This window comes from Priceomyces carsonii, assembly GCF_900007245.1.
Source record: "Priceomyces carsonii strain CBS4050 genome assembly, scaffold: Debaryomyces_carsonii_scaffold_5, whole genome shotgun sequence".
NCBI lineage: Eukaryota > Fungi > Ascomycota > Pichiomycetes > Serinales > Debaryomycetaceae > Priceomyces > Priceomyces carsonii.
Genome location: NW_026946678.1, coordinates 200,314 through 222,544, shown reverse-complemented (window position 1 = coordinate 222,544; position 22,231 = coordinate 200,314). Strand labels below are relative to the sequence as shown.

Genomic DNA, 22,231 nt, shown 5'->3' with positions numbered 1-22,231 from the left:
CCTGATTTAACACGCAATCTACTCACTAGGTATGTGTCAGAGTTGCGATATGTCGCCCGATTTCAAATAGAATCACTTCTTAAGTTAGACTAACACTTATAAAAAAGAAAGGCGTGTTCCTTACATCAAAGGATGGTAGACATGAGATACACAATACATGTTTGATATATACGATGGCGATCTTCGTGTAAGAGCTCTATCTTTGAAGTGACAGGCAATTTCAATTCCTGAGTATTTGCAACTTTGCAACTTCATATCTAAAATAGAAAGCCACGTGTTTGAGATCGATCTAAAAATTTTCCATCTCTATCAATAAAACAAATTTAACATTTTCAAAGATTTAATCCATTGAAGGTTTGTAACGTCGTTGCCAGTAAAATAGCAACTGACATAATTTTTGATCTTTGATATATCCTCCATTTAATACAACTTCACGTAGTAAAATTACGTAGTAAAGGAGGGAATATACCATAGATTATTTGAACTATCTGGAAGATGGTGAAGCAACAGGAACTAAATTTGAACGTGCCTTTAGATGCCCAAACGAAACCAACTTTAAGTACCACTAGCTTGAGGCCAGACCTATCTGAGGCATCTTTGAACCTACATGGGGATTATTTCAGACAATTACAGTCAAAATTGAATCGTCATGTTTTCTGGCATCCTTTTTCAGTTTTATTCATTTTGGTAACAACTATTGGATATTTAATATTTAAAATTTATGACTACATTGAACTTTCAAATAGTTTGGGAGACTTTTTTCAATATTTGAAGAAGAGCAATGACATGAAATACCAGATAACGACTATCTTTCCAATTTTAGTGATGACTTTTGGAGTGGTCGGTATATCTACCTATTTGATCAGCGATGAATTTAAGGCAATTAGTGATAGCTTGACAGGAAAGGAACAGATAGAGGAATTGTACGGATTTGATCTAGTCAAATTTGCAAAATTGCCGTCCAAAAATAAGGAAGCTCTTTCACCTAAGGAATTAAAATTGCTCAAAAATGGGGATAACACTCACATCATAACATATCGTGAATCGCCAATTGCCATAATCACATTAAAACTGTTGCCTGAAAAATCAACTGCAAGTACTTTCTATGTTTTAATTACTTCATTAAATGTGCGGAAAGTCTTCGCTAAAGTTGACTTTGATAAGTTACTACTTGATTGGGCGGTTTTAAGATCAAGGCAACTATTTGAAGAGAATACAAAGGGAAAATATGATTCAGAAGGCTGCAAAATCTACATTACCGCTCAAGCGTACTCCTTCGATAAAGATTTTGTTAAAACATTAAAAAATAACCATTTCGGTTTGATTAAAGAGTCTTACGAGCTTAGTCCGTTTTTAAATGCTCCTAAGGAAGGCTTACTTACTCAATCGATTCATAAGGCATTTGGAATAAAGCGCTATGTTTATGGTCTTACGATTACCACAAAAAGTGCCGACAATGATAAGCTTTTAAATGCTGCAAACAACTCTTCGTTGTTGAAAAATGGTACGAACAATAATAATTCAATTAGAAAAAGGAAATAGATAAAATAGCTCAAAAAACAAATGAAATGTGTTTGTCTTGCTATATACCTAATTTATGCAATATTAATAATTTAATTTAATCTAATAACCCAGTGACCTTTGGTTTTCTCCTTTGCTTTTGTACTCTGTAGACAGTAAAGCTTACCCAAAGTAAAAAAATTACTACAGATGAGTATAATATCATTTTGAGAACAAGTCTAGCCTTTTTAAGAAGTCTATTGAAAAAATGAGCATTTTCATCTCCATACTTTTCTAATCTTTGTTTCTTTTCTCGTTCTTTGATTCTTTTCTCAGCATTTCTAAGTCTCCGAACTGACTTCCGTTGTTTAGTATTATTCCTTCCACGACGACCGTTCTTCTTTTTATTGTCTTCGATCGATTTTTCCTTTTTTCCCATTAGTTCTTCTAATTCATCAAATGACGTAATGAAACTACCCTCAGACTTGTAAAGAGCATAAATCTTATTCTCTATGACATCAACATTTTGTGATATATCTCCTGTTTCGGCTGTAAAGCCTAAGTATTTTACTTGAGGTAAGTGAACATCGCTTAGCGTGACACAATTTTTCCATTTTCCATCAACACCGTCGTAGTTAAAGTCTAGTGAGAAATAACCGTCCTTGATATACACAATTCTAGCTTTCGTTTGTCCACTTTCAGGATTGACAACCTTATTAGCTGTGCAACCCGCCAATCTGGTGCTGAAGCCATCCTCGTCTTTATCATAAGCAGTTTGACCATCACCCAACATCAAATTCACATAAGGAAAATGCCCTCTTTTCCCATTCTTGTATGTATCGATAAAGATTCCTAGTCCTCTGAAATAATTTTGAGCTCCAAACACATCACCGATGTCTGACTTCTGATCAATAAACCAGATAGCGAAACCATCACCGAATAAACTGGAAGATTTGCTATGAATTCGAAAAGTGACCTCCATTTCAAATGAATCAGCCTGGATTGGAAGCTTACAGAACATGTTACCGACCTGATGTTGCTTATCAGACGTCAATCTAATGTAGTCATGATTTTTAACCAAAGTCCCACCACTTGTATCCCAATTTTTTATTCTAAAACTATTCTCAGACAAGTAAGGGGATTTCAATGACTGGACAGACAATTCAACTTTTTTGAGCGAAAGAATGCTCTCATCTTTATTTTGAAGCAATGAGTTGATTTCTTCAGGCGAATATGAATCCCTCAGCGTTGTAATCCAATATATGAAACCGATGATCGAACTTACAATCAAAAGAGATCGTAAAGGGTATCTACGTATGTAGGTGAACACTACCATCTTCGAATCTTCGTATTTCAAGGAAAAATTAGTCGCTTGGACTATATTTTTAGCGCCAATATTCAGTACACCTATTGCATTTTCTCGATGTTAACCGATCTCGCTAGCGAAAACTTTTCTCTCATCAGAACTACACTTATAGATTACTTAAATGCTCTTAAATACTTCTTTCTACAATCTGGATTATTAATGAATAAATGAAATTAGCCTTTTATTCTATGAACAAGAATTCTATGTTGATATTTACATGCCAGTGATGTGAAATGAAATAGGAAAAAAAAAAAATGAAAACGTAATATCATACACATCACTTCCCAAATATAACAGTCTTAATAGCAGTAAAGAGCGTCTCTTTGCTTTCACCTTTCAATTCAGTCAATAACCTTTCATAATAGTGAGGGTTGCCCTTTGGTCGTATCAATTTCTCGTCCAACTTGTAATAGTTTTTATACTTGTCATTGACAAGATCTCTAAGTGATAAGTATTGTAACTGTAAGTCTTTTTCCATTATTCCATTGATATAGTTCTCATTCAGGAATCTAGCAATTTGAGATTCCTTGAAGTTGGCAGTATGTTGTATTCTATCCTTGGGCAATGTCTTCAACAAAGCAAGGATCTTTGCGCCTATTTCTTTCTTACTAGTCATTTGAGCAGATTAGATATCAAATATTTTGAAAATCCTACTTTTTGGTATTTAGTTTCCTTACTATTCTCACTTGGGAATAAGGGACCCTTGTACATTTCAAACAAAACCGCCCATGAGAATATTTCAATTATTCAACCATACTGCACATAAACATCAATAACTCTATCGCAATAAAGTGAAAGGTACGACGACCGTTGAAATCAAATTTGAATTCCTTTCTTTTAAATATGAGTTCCTCTAGAGCACCAGCACCAAGAGTTGTTTTCGTTCGTCACGGCCAGACAGAATGGTCGAAATCGGGCCAGTATACTTCTGTCACAGATCTTAGTTTGACGGAATTTGGTGTAGAGCAAATGAAAACTACGGCGAATTATCTCGTAGGTAATAAACCTTTGCACCCCGTTAAACCTAGCCATTTGACTACAGTTTTCATCTCACCAAGAACGAGAGCAAAGCAGACCGCAAATTTACTTTTGGAGAATGTTGATGCTTCCGATAAGAAACATATCAAAATTATCGAGTCAAATGACATCCGTGAATGGGAGTACGGTGATTATGAGGGCATGGTGACTGCAGATATTAGAAAGTCAAGGATTGATAGAGGAATTGATCCTCCAGGAAAACAGTGGAGCATTTGGACCGATGGCTGTGAAAACGGTGAAACACATGTCGAAGTTCAAGAGAGAGTTGATCGTCTTATTGAAAAGATTCGTCTGATACATAGAGAAGCTTTTGAAAACAATACAGCTTGCGATATTATGTTGGTTGCACACGGGCATATCCTTAAATGCTTTGCTGCACGGTGGGTTGGACGTCAAATCAATACCAATCCTCAGTTTATTTTAGATGCTGGTGGAGTAGGTGTACTCAGTTATGAACATTACAACATAGAAGAGCCTGCTTTATATCTCGGAAGTGCACTTTAGGAGTAAGGAATGCATCTCTTGAACGTTTGATTGCTATTTATATAGGGCCGGTTGATATTTCGGTATTTCTGTGTACGCAACGGCGTTGGGCACGTGAGACGCATCAGGTTTACACTTGTGCGGCGAACAGGTGTGTCTAGTTTAGAAGTTAGTTATTTATCTTACAACACATTATAGAGTCAAACTTGCTCAATAGCTTTATGTAACCGAGGAGGTGCTAGCTTGAAACAATATTAAGTTTTGCGATCCCTTGAAGAGATGACGGTAGACGAAAAGATACCAATCTGGTTGGACTGCGATCCAGGAAACGATGATGTATTTGCAATCTTATTGGCATCGCTACACCCGTCATTTAAAATCTTAGGAATAAGCACTGTTCACGGAAACGTGTCGCTAGATCATACGACACATAATGCATTAGCAGTACTACAGATGTTTGGTTTTAAGCAAGATGAAATAAAGGTTTATAGAGGTTCTAACGAGCCTTTGGTGGTGCCAAATAGATTTGCGACAAATGTGCATGGGAGAGCTGGCATAGGAGGCATTGATGTGTTGAAAGAAACAATTCTTACTGAGTCTACGGATATGAGCTATTTGAAAGCCATTCGTGAGGCTATCTTGGACAACGAGAATAAAATATGTATCGCTTGTACGGGTCCACTCACAAATTTATCTAAGCTTCTTTCTGCATATCCCGAATTGAAAAGTAAGATTAGATATATTACCATTATGGGTGGTGCTATTAACTTAGGAAACATCACTCCATACTCAGAGTTCAATTTCTATGGTGATCCCCAAGCAGCACATAACATCGTGACCGATGAAGAGGTGTGCGGAAAAGTGTTTCTTGCTCCGTTGAACTTAACTCACCAAGCAGTGGCTGATGATAAAGTTATGAATGAAATATACAATAAGGACCACAATACGGAACTTAGAAAAAATCTCAATAGCATTTTGGCGTTTTTTGGAGAAGTCTACAAATCAAGAGGTTTTTCTGGCGCACCGATTCATGATCCAGTCGCCATTTACGCTTTAATTCCTTTGATAAACAGAAATAAGAGAAATACTTGCTTCAGATATCTTAGACGCAAATTAGATGTGATTTTGGAAGGAAAAAGGGAAGGAGAAAGTATCATCATCAACGATACCTATGATAAATCCTTAGAAGAAGCGAACGGAACTTATGTGGGCACCGAAATAGACATTAAAAATTTTTGGGCTGATGTCTCAGAGGCTATAAAAAATGCTGAAAAAAATATACTAAGAGCTGAATGATAAATTTCGTTAGCTATAAAGCTTTAACTATTATTAGGGGGTTGAGCTATATGTTTCGAATCATCATCTTTCTCAATATCTGTTTCAGTAATTTCTGTGGCATTTAAACTCTTAAGTTTATCAGTAATCACGTAACCAACCGTTCCTATAACATCGTCTGCCCAGGTGATATCAACATGGTTGTATCCCCGAATTTCAACTACTTCAAAGTTTGAACCTTCTTTATAGGAATTTTCATAATGCCTCATGTGTGTAATAAGTCGCTTGCAATCCACCAAGAAATCTAACTCGCAATCAAAAATAACCATTGGTACTGTAGTTTCTAAATTATCAAACCATGGCCTTTTGAATGGAAAGAAGCTCTTGGAATCATCTTTTTCTGGTATACTTTGCTCCTCTGGGATAAATGCATAGTTTGCTCCACTATCGTAGGCTTCCTTTGGCTGCAATTGGTTAGAGAAACCTTCAGGAACCCAATGACTGAGCCACCAGGTCATGAGCCTCGAGGAAACATAACTCATAATAAATATGAAATGAAAATGCCATACCTTTTTATGTGGACCCCATCTTTTAGCGGTCCACCCAAACAAGTATTTAAAAAGTATATATGCCAAAAAAGCAAAAATCTTGGTAGAATAAAGGTAATAACGAGTCTGAGTCAAGTTTCTCATGAAGGCACAGCATCCAAAAATTAATTTAAAGCCTAAATTGCCCTTATTATGCATGAATTTGATAAATGCTCTATCATGAAAACTAGGTCCGGGGAAAATAGCTGGTGCCAATGGAAAGAAAAATTCAATATTTTTGTGAAGATGTGAAAGGTTCCCATTTTTTAACATTAAAAATGATTGTGTACACCCTTGCAGGTGCCCAACTAAAACTAATTTCTCATGATTTGGCTTATGGGCTAAGACATTTTGTATAATACAAGGTAAATCGTAATAAGCAAGATTTCTAATGTCCCAGTCCCAATATTTCTCTGAATTCATCAAGTTACCAGTGAAGTGAGTATGAATCGGTTCAAAGCATGCTCTATTATTACCCATCCAGACGTCGAAGCCGGCACCTAGAAAATAATAGGCCAATGAGTTACGACCAGACGTTATATATGATCCCGAAGATGCGAGTAGCCCGTGCTGTAACAAAATAGGCTTTCTATTTTGTCTCTCTAAAACAGTCTCTTTTGGATCAATTAATCGATGCAATGGAAGAACATACCCATCTTCGGTAGTAATTTTATATACCTCCAAATCTAGCTCTAGCTGCAACGCATAGTACCTCAAGTCAGATGATGGCTTCATTTTATCTAAGTTTGGGAATGGTTCTTGAGGCGTGTAAGAACTGGCATGCTTCTCATCAGTTCCAACGTTGTATTTCTCTGCCCCCGAAAGCTTTTGGCCCCAGTGATAAAATAGACCACATGTTGCTAGCACTGTAGCGAAAATGAACGAGGAAATAAAGGAAACAAACACGAAGAAGAAGCGTCCAAAAACTCCATGTTGATTTTTTTTTTCCAACGGCTTTAGCTCTTCGTACATAGTTTTAAAAACAGTAGAATTGTTTTGTACGACTTATAGGGCTTGCTAACTTTGAATAAAATATTCGTATATGAGGTCCCAGAACCCAAATATGTTTGATTATTCGAGGAATTGTGCTCACCTTTTAACCTGACAAGTTATCAATGTTTCTGGCGAAAGATTTTGAGATTATGTTCAATTAGAATGCGTCACTTAGCTTCGTTTTATAATTAACAATTTCAATGAGATAGTTATATTGTTAGCAATTTGTTATTAGCACTCAATGATATTATGGTAATTTGGAAGTTTGATGTTAGTCCCTAGGAAAATTGATATAAACAGTGAGGCTTGGTCGCGATGTTTTTATTTTACATATGTCAAATTTGTCCTGCCTATCGTTTTTTGATCGGTAATGCTAGTGGAAGAGAATGAACAAAGCGGGGAGAACCTCGCTAACCTACTTTCGCATTTCTTGCAAATGTCGATGCACCGCCAGCAAAATGTAGGACTACGACCGCTATTAGAATTATAGTTAAAGGGACTGTCGTTCGATGGAACACAGATTTTTTGATTTGTGAAAGCTGTCCTCTGAAGTTGGAAATATAGGAATTAAAATGTACACGTTTTGCAATCTCCTCGGAAGTTTATTTAGTTATTGCTATGCTGCTTGAAAGCTGTCCCTAGTAAAATCTCAACAAAGAGCTACCATAAGGTACTGTGCCTGTCTGATAGATACAGCTATGTTTTAGAAGATGACGAAGTAGAAATTGAGGAATGAAGCGTATAGATAACAATTTCTGATAAAGAAAGAGGTCTTCTACCCTGAGGATCATACAATCACCTGACTTTCAAAAAAATTACTAGCGCACGTAAAATTGAAAATTCTGCATATAGTATTTGGAAAATTTTCAGTAGTATATCGAAATTAATAAGAATTGAACTCTGTAAACCAGTTGTTAAGTAAGGATATCAACATTAAAAAATGGCTAAAACGTAAGTAACTGGTAACATGAAGCTGATAATCACATCTACATTTGACAAGTCTCGGAATCTGAGGGGCGACTGGGAAATACATAATGAAGACTTGAGATAAAGATTACTTAGTTGGAAGGAATGAACTTAAAGGTATCAATTCTGGCAAGTCTTTCATCATTTTGAAGTCAAAAAATCAAGATTAATGACTTAACATTAATATAGTCAGGACTAGAAAGATTCCCCTACTTAGAAACCGATCATGAGTGCCAGGAATGTGAATGTGAATTATTGTTTCTGAAATTCACGCAAAAGCTTAATAACAAATACTAACAAACTACTATAGTCATGGTTACAGATCAGGAACACGTTACATGTTCCAACGTGACTTCAAGAAGCACGGAGCTATTGCTCTTTCGACTTACTTGAAGACATATAAAGTCGGCGACATTGTTGACATTAAGGCTAATGGTTCCATTCAAAAAGGTATGCCCCACAAGTACTACCAGGGTAAAACTGGTGTTGTTTTTAATGTCACTAAGTCTTCCATAGGTGTCATTGTATACAAGATTGTTGGTAACAGGTATATCGAGAAGAGAGTTAACTTGAGAATCGAGCATGTTAAGCACTCTGCCTGTCGTCAAGAGTTCTTGAACAGAGTCAAAGAAAATGCTAGATTGAAGAGAGAAGCAAAAGAAAAGGGTGAGAAAATCAACTTAAAGAGACAACCAGCTATGCCAAGAGAAGCCAGAATTATTTCCGCTGAATCTAATGTACCACAAACTTTAGCTCCAGTCGCCTACGAAACCCTCATTTAAGCATACGTTATCTCACTAAAGCTTTTTTAATAATTTAAATTTGAAGCTCGGGAAATTTATTAGCCAACTTTATATCCCTTGTATAGGTTTGTATAATTAGATTGTGGTCAAATAAAAAGTGAATCAAACACGAAACTGACGAACTCTTAATCCGTCACTACATATCAGAATATTTAAATATCGTCAATCAACTTTAGTATACGTGAATTCACTCATGAATTCACTCATGAATCCCTGTATGACCATTTCAAGTAGAATGAAGGGTCAGAAGTTCTCCTAGGCGTTTTGCTTATAATGTAACAAGTAGATTGCGCCAAACACCATCTCCAATAAAACCCAGCTTTCCCGTATGGAAAAGCATTTTCGAAGGAATCCATCTTTACGAAAGACTACAACTTCAAAGGGAATTGTCAGAATAAACGCGAGATTTCATCATGTAGTGTAAAAACTTGGAAGGTCATACGAAGACAAGAGTGCCAATTATCAGGAAAAATTTCGTTCATATTTTTATATTCCTTGTCAATACCGGGTAACTAATCTGAAAAATTTGGTAGCCTGCATCTGAACTCATCTCATAAAATTGTAAGAGTTGATGAGCTACTGATCACAACAAATAAGACTGAATAATATGGGTTCAAAGAGAAAGAGACCATCCTCTGCGGGTCTGTCACAAAAAGCGAATAAAAAAAAAGGAACTTCATTGCTTACAATAAAAGAAATTCAAGAGTATGGAGACCAGATTATCAGTTCAAAAAAGTATAACAGTTTTGTTCCTTTAATCAAACAGTTACAAGATGTCATAGAATCCTTAGGTACCACAGCGAACGAGGAATATGAGATGTGTGGCCGTAAGATTGCTTTAGTGCTATTCCAATGTTTTCAAAAGGTTGCTAAAGACCATATGTTGGTGAGCAAAAAGTCTTACGATGAAAATAAATCTTTAATAGTGAAGTGGCTTATAGAAAAATATCAATCATTCAAAGATATATTACTTCGTCTTCTAAAGTATAAATTGACTTACCTGACTTCCTTGCAGATTGATGCATTAGAGCTCTATTTAAATTTGATTAAAGTTGAAAGCCACTTTTTAAAGCCTAGCGTCCACGAATTTTACTTCCCTACATCAACATACCAGAGTCTTGTATTAGCTCTTCTACAGAGCCAAAATGGTGATATAGTTGCGGATGGATCTTCCGATAATTTTTGCATCATAGAGTTTATTGAAATATTCAAAGATTATTGGGATTTGCAATTCTATTTGAATAAGAGTTTGGAGCAGGTGCTCTCTGAATGGAATTCCAATAAAAATAAAGAAGAGTTGAGGTTAATATTTGCAAACTATTATTCCATAATAAAAGTCCCATTACTATTCAAAGAGAGCTCTGATGAGTTAAAAGTACAGAAGACTTGGATTGAATCAGAACTTCCATCCATTGCCTACAAGTCTTCAAGTTTCAAATCAAATTACCAGAACAGTCTTTTAACCTTATTATCCTTCCCTTTGACATCCCTGCAATATAAAGGAATTCTTTTAATCTTACATAAGCGGATTATCCCATATTTGACAAAACCTGAACGTTTGATGGACTTCTTGACGGATTCATATGATGCACAAGATGATGCAATAGTACCCATTCTTGCTTTGAATTCTCTATATGAATTGATGAAACGCTATAATTTGGAATATCCTGACTTTTATACAAAGCTATACTCTTTACTTACTCCGGATCTTTTGAGTACACGGTACAGGTCAAGGTTTTTTAGATTGTGTGATCTTTTTCTTTCATCTACTCATTTGTCATCCAAATTGATTGCATCCTTCATAAAGAGGCTTTCTCGTTTATCCTTGACGGCAAGCGCTCCCAGTATTGTTATAATAATACCATTTGTATATAACTTGTTGAGAAGACACCCTTCTTGCATGGTATTGATCCATAACATTGCTTCAAGCAAAGCAACTTCTTATACTGACCCATATGACAATCAAGAGACGAACCCGCTCCAAACAAAGGCGATGGACTCTTCTTTATGGGAACTCGAGACAATAATGTCTCATTATCATCCCAACATTGCAACACTTGCGAAGATATTTGGTGAACCGTTCAGGAAGAATAGCTACAACATGGAGGACTTTTTAGATTGGAGTTATGTGACTTTGCTCGAAAGCGAAAAGACAAGAAACTATAAAGGACTAGTAGCCCTAGAATTTGAAAGTTTTGACAAGTTGTTTGTCGATGAAGATGAGAGTGTTGCTACTAGTAGTTATGTTACAAATTGGTCCTTATAGACGTTCGTAAATAGTAATAGATGTTCGATGTCTGATACAAGATGGGTGCGAAATTTTTCCACTTTGGGAAATATCATTTAACGCGTTTATATTTTTTTTTTCCTGCCTCAGTCTTGCCCATCTTAAACTTTGCTTAAATTCTTAAGAATCCTCATATCAACTTAGTAGTATAACGAAATAAAACGATATAAGGGAGAATAAATGGAGGATACTACAATTAGTGATCAGCCTATTGATGCTGTCTTTGGTGACAGAGTGAGGAGGTTCCAAGAATTCTTGGATACAATAGGGCCTGAGGGAATGGATTATCGAACTTTGATAAAGGAAATGTTAATGAAAGGACGATACAGACTATGTGTTGTATTAGACGAGGTAAGGGAATTTGATAGAGATTTTTGGAAAGGCTTATTATCTTCCCCTGCCGATTTCTTGCCAGCTTGTGAGAGAGCTTTAAGGGATACCGTTCTCACTATCTATGACCCTACAGACTCAAGATTTGACACAATAGAAGAAGATCAACAATTCTACTTGTCATTTAAGGGTTCACTCGGCGACCATCATGTTACCCCAAGGACGATCAATTCATTACATATATCCAAAATGATCTCAATTGAAGGGATAGTTACAAGAGCCTCATTAGTTCGTCCAAAGATTATAAGGTCCGTGCATTACGCAGAAAAGACCAGCAGGTTTTACGCTAGAGAGTACCGTGATCAACAAACGTCTTTTGATCCTATTTCTGTTGCTGCTATTTACCCCACGGAAGATCTTGACGGAAATAAATTAACGACTGAATATGGTTACTCGACTTACAGGGATCATCAGAAGATTTCTGTGCAAGAAATGCCAGAAACAGCACCTGCAGGGCAATTACCTAGGTCGATAGATGTGATTTTAGATGATGACTTGGTAGACTTATGCAAGCCCGGGGATCGTGTTCAAATTGTGGGAGTCTATCGTGCATTAGGAGGTGCCGTGAACAATAGCTCAAGTTTTAAGACTGTAATTTTAGCAAATTCTGTGTACCCGTTACATGCTAGATCAACTGGAGTCGCTTCACAAGAAAAACTAACCGATCAAGATATAAGAAATATCAACAAATTATCTAAAAGCAAGAATATTTTTGACCTTCTTTCGAGTTCTTTAGCTCCTTCCATCTATGGTCATGACTATATTAAAAAGGCAGTGTTGCTTATGCTTCTTGGGGGTGTTGAAAAAAATCTAGACAATGGTGCTCACTTGAGAGGTGATATCAATATCTTAATGGTCGGTGATCCCTCGACAGCTAAATCACAAATCTTGAGATTCGTTCTAAATACTGCTTCCTTGGCAATAGCAACTACTGGTAGGGGTTCATCTGGTGTTGGTTTGACTGCGGCAGTCACAACGGATAAAGAAACGGGCGAACGAAGGTTGGAAGCTGGCGCAATGGTCTTAGCAGATAGAGGTATCGTTTGTATCGATGAATTCGATAAAATGTCAGACGTTGATCGTGTCGCTATTCATGAAGTCATGGAACAGCAAACTGTGACTATCGCAAAAGCGGGAATTCACACTTCATTGAATGCTCGTTGCTCAGTCATCGCAGCAGCGAATCCAGTGTTTGGACAGTATGATGTCCATAAAGATCCACACAAGAATATAGCACTACCAGACTCGTTGCTATCTCGTTTCGATTTATTATTTGTGGTAACTGATGATATTCAGCCTGCAAAAGATAGAATTATATCTGAGCATGTTTTGAGAATGCACCGGTTTATTCCCCCAGGCTTGCTCGAAGGTGAACCCGTAAGAGAAAAAGCAAACTTGTCGTTGGCGGTTGGTGATGATAAAACAAATGAAGAAGAAGAACTAGAACAGCCAATTTTTGAAAAATTCAATGCTTTATTCCATGCTGGTATTCAAGCATCAAGATCTAGAAAGACACCAAATATATTATCCATTCCATTTTTAAGAAAGTATATTCAGTATGCGAAACAGAGAATCAAACCGGTTTTGACTAAAAGGGCATCAGATTATATTGTAATGACATACTCTGCGCTCAGGAATGATCTAATTGATAATAATCAGAGACATACAGCACCCATAACTGCTAGAACTTTAGAAACTTTAATTCGTTTAGCGACGGCTCATGCAAAGGTTAGATTATCGAAGACTATTGAAGTGAAGGATGCGAAAGTGGCAGAAGAAATGTTGAGGTTTGCGCTATTCAAGGAAGTCGCTAAGAAGTCTCGTTCTAAAAAACAAAGAACAAGCCCTCTAGACAGCGAGCAAGAAGACGAGGAAGAAGACAGTGACCTCAGCGACGAAGAGATTATACCGAGGGCTACCACTGTCAGAACAAGGTCAACACGGGGATTAAGAGAAGTTGATCCACAACAAAGTACACCTTCTACCACACCTCCTCCACCTCAAGACCAAGAGGAAGAAGAAAATGTCCCTGAAAATTCTTCTGACGTTGAGGACCATCTCGAAAATTTGCACATATCTCAATCACAGCTGTCTACGGAACATGTATCTGCCTTAACTGAAAATGCAAATAAAGCAAACGCATTAACAACTGACATTAGTGCTGAGAGATATTCATCTTTCCTCAAGCTCATGTCCAAGGTCATTAACTCGCCACTTCTTGACAATGAGTCTAACTCTTGCCCAACTGAGCAAGTAATAGAGGCAGTAAATGAAGGATTGCCGCAAGAAGAGCTCTTTGGACTACTTGAAATTGATAGAGCTCTTCAAAAGATGCAAGACGAAAACAAAATATATATGGGAGAAGGAAAAGTTTGGAAAATTTGAGAATCTAGCTATAATCACAGACAAAAAGAAAGAGATCAGTTTAGATCAATATTATGGTAGTATATATATATATATAATTTTGTTAGTGTATTCTTAGACCATAGAATTGATTCAGTAAATCGAGATGATTAAATTATGCAGTAGCCATCGCTTTTCTCATGCGCAAAAAATTCCACAGCTGGCCACAAGCTCTTCGGGAGCTCAAGCAATGTCTCAAGATACTGAGGATGAAGACCTTGAGTCTAATACGGGCACAGATGAGGAATTGTTAATGCACACTTATTATACGCTTCCTGACAAATGCAAAAAATACTGGCAAAAAAGATATAAACTTTTCAAAAAATATGATGAGGGTGTCTATATGACATCAGAATTATGGTATTCGGTGACACCAGAGGCTGTTGCCAGATATACTGCGAAAATAGTATCCAAAATGTTACCCGATGCCAAAGAGATTTTAGATGTTTGTAGCGGTGGTGGAGGGAATAGTATTCAACTTGCGAAGTATTTTGACCGTGTCGGAGTAATAGATATTCAACCTGTCAACGTCAATTGTACGATGCATAATGCTGCCGTATACGGAGTTGACCATAAGTTATGGCCCGTTGTCGGTGACTGGAATAAGCTATCCAAGGATCATGAAGATGGATCTTTAAATACATCTTGGATCCCAGACGACATTAAAAGCAGATCCCCTTATCCATTTGATTTTATATTCTGCTCTCCTCCATGGGGAGGCCCTTCCTACAAGCATAAGAAATTCCCTTTCAGGTTGACTGAAATGGAGCCTTTCTCAGTGTATGAGCTATGTACGAGCATTTCGAAGTATGCCGAAAATTATGGGTTATTTTTGCCAAGAACTCTGGATCTTGACGACCTTAGAGATATCACAGAAACTATCAGTGGTGTTACTGGAAGATGCAGAGTGATATATGTCAATCAAAATGGATTTTGCATAGGCATGCTTGCACTATTTGGACCCGCAATGACTAATACAAGTGATGACCAAATATAAATTTAGCATAATGATAAAATAGAATGAATTTAACCTGAAGTCAGTAATAAAAGAGAAATGATCCCGAATTCGATAGCATTAGAATCTTAGTAGCAGACTTATTTAATTTCCTTCTTTCCTTTTACACACCTTGAATCTCAAGGGACAATAATACAATGTGCAGGACATTTATCTGTAAAATATCGTCAAACTGTTAGTTTTATGAGAAAAAAGTCTCATGTTTGTTTATCTAAGTTATTATTCTACAAAATCCCCCGACATTTTGCAATAAAACGATTTCAGTAAGCACGAGGCATGGAGGAGATGTCTACTAATCCAGAAGAATTAGACAACAGTGGGAGGCTCGAAAGCTTAAGGAATGATGGAAAGTTTGAAGGAGCAAGTAATGCCCACTCAAGGGGTGATGTTGATGTGAATGTCTATACCGCAAACTACATCCAAGATAGTTTTAACAAGATACATGAAAGTATTAATAAAATTGAAAGTGAAAAACTCGTAGCAGTAAATCAAGAGTTATCATACCTAAGACATGTCTTTGATTATCAGAACAGCAAAATCGAAAAATTGACTGCATTGATGTCTGATTTTTTTGAGAACAAGAATCAACACGCGATACTAAGCTCATTGCAGGCTATTCAAGACAATGAAGTTGAGCAGAGCAATGACGTTCAAAAGCATGTTCAGCAGCAAGTAGATCATCAAGTGGAGGATGTACAGCGACTGGTTCGAGATCAAGTAGAGCAGCAGGTTCGAGATCAGGTACAGCAGCATATTCCAGGACAAGATTTATCTTCTCAGCCAGTGCATATTGATAGTAATATGGACCCTGCGTTACATGATGTTGCAGTTGCTGCAGTCGCAGCACAAGCACAGCGTCATCCAGAGAAAGCTAGGAAAAGATCTTATTCAAAGAGAAGAGACACAGACAGCGCTCCCCATTCAGATGCGCCATATAATGATGCTCTTGCAGCTACAAAAAAACCGAAGATAAACATAGATTTTCTTCATAACCCAATGACTGTTAAAGAGATATATGACGAGTTCACAAAAGGATTTCGTGGTCAACCACCTCTCTGCGAAATGGACAACAAATATGGAAAGCATGAATGGAGAGGTGATTCGAGGTCCAAAGAATCAAAAAGATATCAACGACGCAAGAAACTATGTGATGCTATTGCTAGAGGAATGCAGAAATATGACAAACCAGCAGAGGAGATCATACGGTATATCGAAGAGTTCAGGGGAGATAAGTCCTTAACATGGGTGATGAACGGTAACTTACCCGCAGATTTGATAAGCTAACTTAATTTTTTCGAGCAATTTTTCTGTTCCGATCCTGCCTAAAATTGTTGATCATGTTCCGTTCTTCCATTACCCCAGCTATTGCACATCCAAGGTCAACCTAGTAAAAAATTTTTTTTTTTTTATATGTATTATCTGTATACTTAGTCTTTAATTTATGTTATTCTCTGCAACTGTGTCTTTATCTTTATTCTATTTTTCAAAGTGTATTACCATTATGGCTTTCATAGAAGCGAGCCGAACTTTCCTTCTGGAATTTTCCAGAATTGATGGGAACTCGCACGACCTCATTAAAATTTTCAATATAATATAAGCACCGGCAGTTGCTATTTTTTATTAGTCGAACAAGTATAACCCCCATTAGTTTAAATAAATTTGCTAAAGATGTTAGCTGCTAGAAACTCGTTGAAGAACGTCTCTCGTCGTCTCCCGACACTCTCCCGTGCTAATTCTTCGGCTGCTCCTGGTGGACCTGTAATCGGAATCGATTTGGGAACCACTAACTCTGCCGTCGCTATTATGGAAGGAAAGGTCCCTAAGATCATTGAGAACTCCGAAGGTGGAAGAACTACTCCTTCCATTGTTGCCTTCACTAAGGATGGTGAAAGATTAGTAGGTATTCCTGCAAAGCGTCAGGCCGTCGTTAACCCTGAGAACACCTTGTTCGCCACCAAACGTTTAATTGGTCGTCGTTTTGAAGACAAAGAGGTGCAGAGAGATTTGAATCAAGTACCTTACAAGATCGTAAAGCACTCAAATGGAGATGCATGGATTGAAGCTAGAGGTGAAACATACTCTCCTCAACAAATCGGAGGTTTCATCTTGAACAAGATGAAGGAAACCGCTGAGGGCCATTTAGGTAAGCCTGTTAAGAATGCAGTTGTCACCTGTCCAGCTTATTTCAATGATGCTCAAAGACAGGCTACTAAGGATGCCGGTAAGATCGTTGGATTAAACGTTTTGCGTGTTGTTAACGAACCAACTGCCGCAGCTTTAGCTTATGGTTTGGAAAAGAAGGATGGTGAAGTCGTTGCAGTTTTCGATTTAGGTGGTGGTACTTTTGATATTTCTATCTTAGATATCGGTGCAGGTGTTTTCGAAGTTAAATCTACCAATGGTAATACTCATTTGGGAGGTGAAGATTTCGATATTGCCGTTGTCAGAACCATTGTTGAAACTTTCAAAAAGGAATCCGGAATCGACTTAGAGAAAGATAGAATGGCTATCCAACGTATTAGGGAAGCTGCCGAGAAGGCCAAGATTGAGTTGTCTTCTACAGTTTCTACTGAAATTAACTTGCCATTTATTACTGCTGATGCATCAGGTCCTAAGCATATCAACCAAAAGCTTTCAAGGTCTCAGTTTGAAAGTTTAGTGGACCCATTGATCAAGAAAACTGTTGAGCCATGTAAGAAAGCATTGAAGGATGCTGGTTTATCAACCTCCGATATTTCTGAAGTTATCTTAGTAGGTGGTATGTCAAGAATGCCAAAGGTTGTTGAAACAGTCAAGTCTATCTTTGGTAAAGAACCATCTAAATCTGTTAATCCAGATGAAGCTGTGGCTATGGGTGCCGCAATCCAAGGTGGTATTTTAGCAGGTGATGTCACTGATGTTGTGTTATTGGATGTTACCCCATTGTCTTTAGGTATTGAGACTATGGGTGGTGTTTTCGCAAGATTAATCTCCAGAAACACCACAATCCCAGCAAAGAAGTCTCAAATCTTCTCCACAGCTTCCGCTGGTCAAACTTCCGTTGAAATTAGAGTTTTCCAGGGTGAAAGAGAATTAACTAGAGACAATAAATTAATCGGCAACTTTACTTTGTCTGGAATTCCACCAGCTCCAAAAGGTGTTCCACAAATTGAGGTCACCTTCGATATTGATACTGATGGTATTATTAAAGTCTCTGCTCGTGACAAGGCTTCAAACAAAGACGCATCAATCACTGTTGCAGGTTCCTCTGGTTTATCTGAGAGTGAAATTGAACAGATGGTCAACGACGCTGAAAAGTTCGCTGAATCTGATAGAGCCAGAAGAGAGGCTATTGAATCTGCAAACAGAGCTGATCAATTATGCAATGACACTGAGAACTCCTTGAACGAATTCAAGGATAAATTGGACTCTGCAGATGCTGATAAGGTAAGAGCCCTAGTTGCTGAATTAAGAGAGCTCGTCGTTAAGGCTCAAGGTTCTGAAGAAGTCGACAACACTGAATTGAAGAACAAGACTGAAGAGTTACAAAACGAATCATTGAAGGTTTTTGAAAAGTTATACAAGAATAACGAAAACCAGAATAATGAAAACAATGGTTCGTCTGAAGAACCTAAAAACTAGACGGCCGACAGTAATGAAGATTTTTAAGTTTTTATTTTTGTTCTGTTATTTGCAGAAGTGCTAACGACGGATATGTTTATCTTCTTTATACTTCTGGAGATTTCCGTTTACTTGTATATATTGATAAATTACTAATGTATATTTGATTTAAGCTATCATTAATATCATTCGATGTAATAAGCTGGTTATGCCATTATTTTCATGCTAATCCTAATATTCTACCGTTCCTCTTTGACAAAGTTCCATATCTCTCAAACTCCCTATGGATAGAACTTCGGGGAGTCACAGATTTTGAATAAGACATATCTGCTTCCTTCGACGATGAGGACAGGTAGTGACTAGATGTTTCCATGTCCGAATCATAGTCTAGCATATCGCCCAACACCGATCTTCTATTTATATAACTTTTGGTGAATTCCTCAGCCGGGGGATCTACAAATTCATCAACTCTTTCGTTGTCTGTTTCAGTAAGTGCTGTAGAAGTGCTCCTTGTTTCACAGTCATCAATATCCAGCGGTTCATTACTATTGTCACTGTTTGAGTCTTCACTAGCTGATAATGCTGATGCATTATTTAAATTATGTTGCAGAATAGTACCCTTGGGTGTTCCAAACACTAATGGTCCTCGCTTTTCCGCAAGTTGTTGAAAGATGTAAATCTCTTGTCTCAATTGGATTCTTTTGCAAACTACGTAACTTAGGTAATTTCTCCAAAGGTCAACCACATCGTTGTTGTCTCTATCAGGACTACCCAATTTGTCATAAACTAAATGAGGAGGAGGGGGAGGTGGAATCGATCCCGTTTCGTCGTCTCTATCTATTTCCTCACCATTTCTTGAATTCTCGTTGCTGAAAGAGTTAGATCCTTCTATGATGTACTGTTTATTATCAGGCAATTTTGTATTGAAAGATATTCCTGAGCTTCCTTTTTTAACCAGATCTTGGCCCGTCTGAATTTTTGACGACATAGATTTTGACCGAACTATTTGATTCACTGACCTCTTATTTGGCCCCTCTCTAGTATTACTACTTGCCTTTCGTAACACTGAGTTTCTTCTTCGAGTAGCGATAGGAGCGATTGAAGATTTTTTACTTGAAGCTTTAAAGTTGTTAAATCTGAAAGCCCTGAATTTTTTAAACAATTTTCGCAAACGGATCCTTAGTCTATACAACCAACTTCCTTGCTTAAAGCGTATTGCACTCTTTCTTGATAATTCTGAACCACGGCTCTCTTTACTGTACAAAGATACAGCTGTTTTACCTTTTTTTCTTTTTAGGTCACCCCTCGACGGGCTGTCAGGTCTTGTTGAGAAAATAGTAGCTTGAGAACTCATTGACTTTGAGAGATCCCTCGATAAAAGATCTGATGGTGACTTTGACCTTGCTTCCCAACTTCTTGGCGTCGACCGCTCCTTCGAAGACCCAGGATATAGCTCGTTTGTACTTGTGTTGCTTTTGATGGATGAATCGATTGTTAAATCATCCCATTCAGCAAACAAAGTTGGACTTCTCTGATCATCGATGAAGTGTGAAAATCTCTTTGGCACTTGATTGAAAGCCTCTTTCGTAGTTTCTGTTTGAGGCGTCGGCGATTGATCCTTGAAACGAGAAGTGTTTGAGTATCTTGGAGTTTCATTATTAGTCATCAACATGTTCACAGTGTCGAAAGAACTAGAATTACCCATTATATATGCATAAGGAAGTGAAATAGGAACAGATGATGTAGATGAAGACTCAATCTCCAATCTAACAAGCCTTTCACCAGTCTCATGTTGAGGCTGCGAAGCACTTAGTGATTGGTCTTCGCTTTCACGGTTCAGTTTAATGGACGAATAAGACATGTCTCATATAGATTTATGATACGTCTCTGATCCTTGAACACATTGTAAGGAGTGATCTAAAGTTTGTGGTTTTAAGGAGGATGTAATCAAATCGAATCAAATCAAAAATGGCTGGCTAGATAACAAAATCCTTTTCGCAACAGCCAGCCATCGCAGAAAAACTGTACAAAAGAATAGGTAAAATAAGTCATCAGCTGTTTTAAAGGAATAAAATGGAAGTAATAAAAGCTATAAAATAATTTTAAATCTTGAATAACTAGGGTATAGCATACATGATGCTCTATTTAGCTTTGGCCAAACCAACAGCGTCTTTCTTCAAGTCGTAAATCGAATAATACCTTCTCAAGAAGGCATCACCAACAATTGCCAAGTCCCCAATAGGTTGTGGGAAATCCATTGGTGTGAAGGCTGATATACATGAACCACTAACTTCTAATGTATAATCATATGGAGACAACGTAAAATTGTAACCACTGAATGTGAAAGTAAAATCTGGCAACGAGTCTCTGGTAGCACAGTCAATTTCATATTGACCAGACCATTTCTTCTCAGCACCAATCTTAGCGTTAACAATCTCAGCCAAGGATGATGGTAACGTAATTAACGAGGTACCAGTATCAATGGCAGCACCTGTAGACTTCAATTCAGCGTATTCATCACCTAATCCAAGACCATCGAAAGAAACTTCCCAGTAGGCCTTTCTTCTAACTGGTAACCATTTGATATCACCACTAAATAAAGTTTGTTCATAACCACCAAAAGTAGCTACACCACCATCATCTTCATTTTTAGAATTATCACCCAAGTAAAAGGCAAATTGAGGTTCATCCAAGAGACCTTGGCTAATGGCATTCAGAACAGGAGTCACCATCTTGTTGACAGAAATAGAATCATAAGCCAAGCCAAGAATACCGTCGAATTTTCCAAATACGAAAGCCAAACCAGGTTCACTTGTTGCCTCACCAAAGTCCTGCTTGGGGATAATCAAGTCACCAATAGTTAAAAGATCCTGGGAAACAAAGCCTTCCATGGATCCACTTCCATATTGAATGCTGAACTCAGAGCCATTGACCTTGTAGGTGGATGAAGCATCATGGTCATACTTGGAGTGTAAGAAGCATGCCAAGGAAGAGCATTCTTTCGAAGGAATCCACAAGTTTGATGACCCAGTATCCAAAATTACCTTAAATTTTTGGCCTGGTGTTCCAATTTCAATTTCAGTGAAATATTGAGCATTCATGTAGTTCGTTAATGGTGCTTCATGAGAGGCTTGCTCAACAAATGGAACTTGTGGCTCTTGCTTACCATTCTGTCCAAAAACAACTTTGTTGCCGTCATCAGCAGCGGAATTGAACATATTGACATATTTTTGAGCCATTGCAGCAGTGTAGTCCTTAAACCTCGAAGCATCTAACGTTTCTTCCAATGGGATTCTATTCATTTTAGCTGAATGTTTAGCTCCCTCCGTCGAGGATATGAAAAGGGAGGCTGCGATTGTAACTAACCACGCAACAGATGTTCTCATTATGATGGTCTTTGCTAGTATTACTTGTAGTATAGGAAAGTCTTAGCAATATACCTTAAGTGGCGAATTCCTTTATTTATAGGTTACACAATCTTATCGGCTGTAAATAGCAGTTTTATGACCCAAATTAAATATGGTT

General features: G+C 37.5%; 14 protein-coding genes across 14 annotated transcripts; 9 read left to right on the top strand and 5 right to left on the bottom strand.

The window, feature by feature from the left end:
* Window positions 1-495: 495 nt before the first annotated feature.
* PHO86 (Pho86p) lies at window positions 496-1,542 on the top strand (the record flags this gene model as incomplete). The annotated part of the gene is made up of 1 exon (XM_062954413.1): window positions 496-1,542. One exon carries the CDS (start codon window positions 496-498, stop codon window positions 1,540-1,542), a length of 1,047 nt encoding a protein of 348 aa, XP_062811118.1.
* Window positions 1,543-1,618: 76 nt separating this feature from the next.
* PRCAT00004420001 (uncharacterized protein) lies at window positions 1,619-2,836 on the bottom strand (the record flags this gene model as incomplete). The annotated part of the gene is made up of 1 exon (XM_062954412.1): window positions 1,619-2,836. One exon carries the CDS (start codon window positions 2,834-2,836, stop codon window positions 1,619-1,621), a length of 1,218 nt encoding a protein of 405 aa, XP_062811117.1.
* Window positions 2,837-3,143: 307 nt separating this feature from the next.
* Window positions 3,144-3,482, bottom strand: PRCAT00004419001 (uncharacterized protein; the record flags this gene model as incomplete). Its single annotated transcript, XM_062954411.1, has 1 exon — window positions 3,144-3,482. One exon carries the CDS (start codon window positions 3,480-3,482, stop codon window positions 3,144-3,146), a length of 339 nt encoding a protein of 112 aa, XP_062811116.1.
* A 227-nt stretch (window positions 3,483-3,709) lies between these two features.
* Window positions 3,710-4,408, top strand: PRCAT00004418001 (uncharacterized protein; the record flags this gene model as incomplete). Its single annotated transcript, XM_062954409.1, has 1 exon — window positions 3,710-4,408. The coding sequence occupies one exon, from the start codon at window positions 3,710-3,712 to the stop codon at window positions 4,406-4,408; it is 699 nt and encodes a 232-aa protein (XP_062811115.1).
* Window positions 4,409-4,666: 258 nt separating this feature from the next.
* PRCAT00004416001 (trifunctional uridine nucleosidase/nicotinamide riboside hydrolase/nicotinic acid riboside hydrolase) lies at window positions 4,667-5,683 on the top strand (the record flags this gene model as incomplete). Its single annotated transcript, XM_062954408.1, has 1 exon — window positions 4,667-5,683. One exon carries the CDS (start codon window positions 4,667-4,669, stop codon window positions 5,681-5,683), a length of 1,017 nt encoding a protein of 338 aa, XP_062811114.1.
* A 23-nt stretch (window positions 5,684-5,706) lies between these two features.
* Window positions 5,707-7,221, bottom strand: PRCAT00004415001 (sterol esterase; the record flags this gene model as incomplete). The annotated part of the gene is made up of 1 exon (XM_062954407.1): window positions 5,707-7,221. One exon carries the CDS (start codon window positions 7,219-7,221, stop codon window positions 5,707-5,709), a length of 1,515 nt encoding a protein of 504 aa, XP_062811113.1.
* Window positions 7,222-8,546: 1,325 nt separating this feature from the next.
* Window positions 8,547-8,990, top strand: PRCAT00004414001 (60S ribosomal protein eL21; the record flags this gene model as incomplete). The annotated part of the gene is made up of 1 exon (XM_062954406.1): window positions 8,547-8,990. One exon carries the CDS (start codon window positions 8,547-8,549, stop codon window positions 8,988-8,990), a length of 444 nt encoding a protein of 147 aa, XP_062811112.1.
* Window positions 8,991-9,618: 628 nt separating this feature from the next.
* NOC4 (ribosome biosynthesis protein) lies at window positions 9,619-11,277 on the top strand (the record flags this gene model as incomplete). The annotated part of the gene is made up of 1 exon (XM_062954405.1): window positions 9,619-11,277. The coding sequence occupies one exon, from the start codon at window positions 9,619-9,621 to the stop codon at window positions 11,275-11,277; it is 1,659 nt and encodes a 552-aa protein (XP_062811111.1).
* Window positions 11,278-11,478: 201 nt separating this feature from the next.
* Window positions 11,479-14,073, top strand: MCM3 (MCM DNA helicase complex subunit; the record flags this gene model as incomplete). Its single annotated transcript, XM_062954404.1, has 1 exon — window positions 11,479-14,073. The coding sequence occupies one exon, from the start codon at window positions 11,479-11,481 to the stop codon at window positions 14,071-14,073; it is 2,595 nt and encodes an 864-aa protein (XP_062811110.1).
* Window positions 14,074-14,281: 208 nt separating this feature from the next.
* Window positions 14,282-15,088, top strand: PRCAT00004411001 (RNA methyltransferase; the record flags this gene model as incomplete). The annotated part of the gene is made up of 1 exon (XM_062954403.1): window positions 14,282-15,088. One exon carries the CDS (start codon window positions 14,282-14,284, stop codon window positions 15,086-15,088), a length of 807 nt encoding a protein of 268 aa, XP_062811109.1.
* Window positions 15,089-15,382: 294 nt separating this feature from the next.
* Window positions 15,383-16,390, top strand: PRCAT00004410001 (uncharacterized protein; the record flags this gene model as incomplete). Its single annotated transcript, XM_062954402.1, has 1 exon — window positions 15,383-16,390. The coding sequence occupies one exon, from the start codon at window positions 15,383-15,385 to the stop codon at window positions 16,388-16,390; it is 1,008 nt and encodes a 335-aa protein (XP_062811108.1).
* A 384-nt stretch (window positions 16,391-16,774) lies between these two features.
* On the top strand, window positions 16,775-18,727 carry SSC1 (Hsp70 family ATPase; the record flags this gene model as incomplete). The annotated part of the gene is made up of 1 exon (XM_062954401.1): window positions 16,775-18,727. One exon carries the CDS (start codon window positions 16,775-16,777, stop codon window positions 18,725-18,727), a length of 1,953 nt encoding a protein of 650 aa, XP_062811107.1.
* A 199-nt stretch (window positions 18,728-18,926) lies between these two features.
* Window positions 18,927-20,567, bottom strand: PRCAT00004408001 (uncharacterized protein; the record flags this gene model as incomplete). Its single annotated transcript, XM_062954400.1, has 1 exon — window positions 18,927-20,567. One exon carries the CDS (start codon window positions 20,565-20,567, stop codon window positions 18,927-18,929), a length of 1,641 nt encoding a protein of 546 aa, XP_062811106.1.
* A 280-nt stretch (window positions 20,568-20,847) lies between these two features.
* On the bottom strand, window positions 20,848-22,092 carry APR1 (proteinase A; the record flags this gene model as incomplete). The annotated part of the gene is made up of 1 exon (XM_062954398.1): window positions 20,848-22,092. The coding sequence occupies one exon, from the start codon at window positions 22,090-22,092 to the stop codon at window positions 20,848-20,850; it is 1,245 nt and encodes a 414-aa protein (XP_062811105.1).
* Window positions 22,093-22,231: the final 139 nt, after the last annotated feature.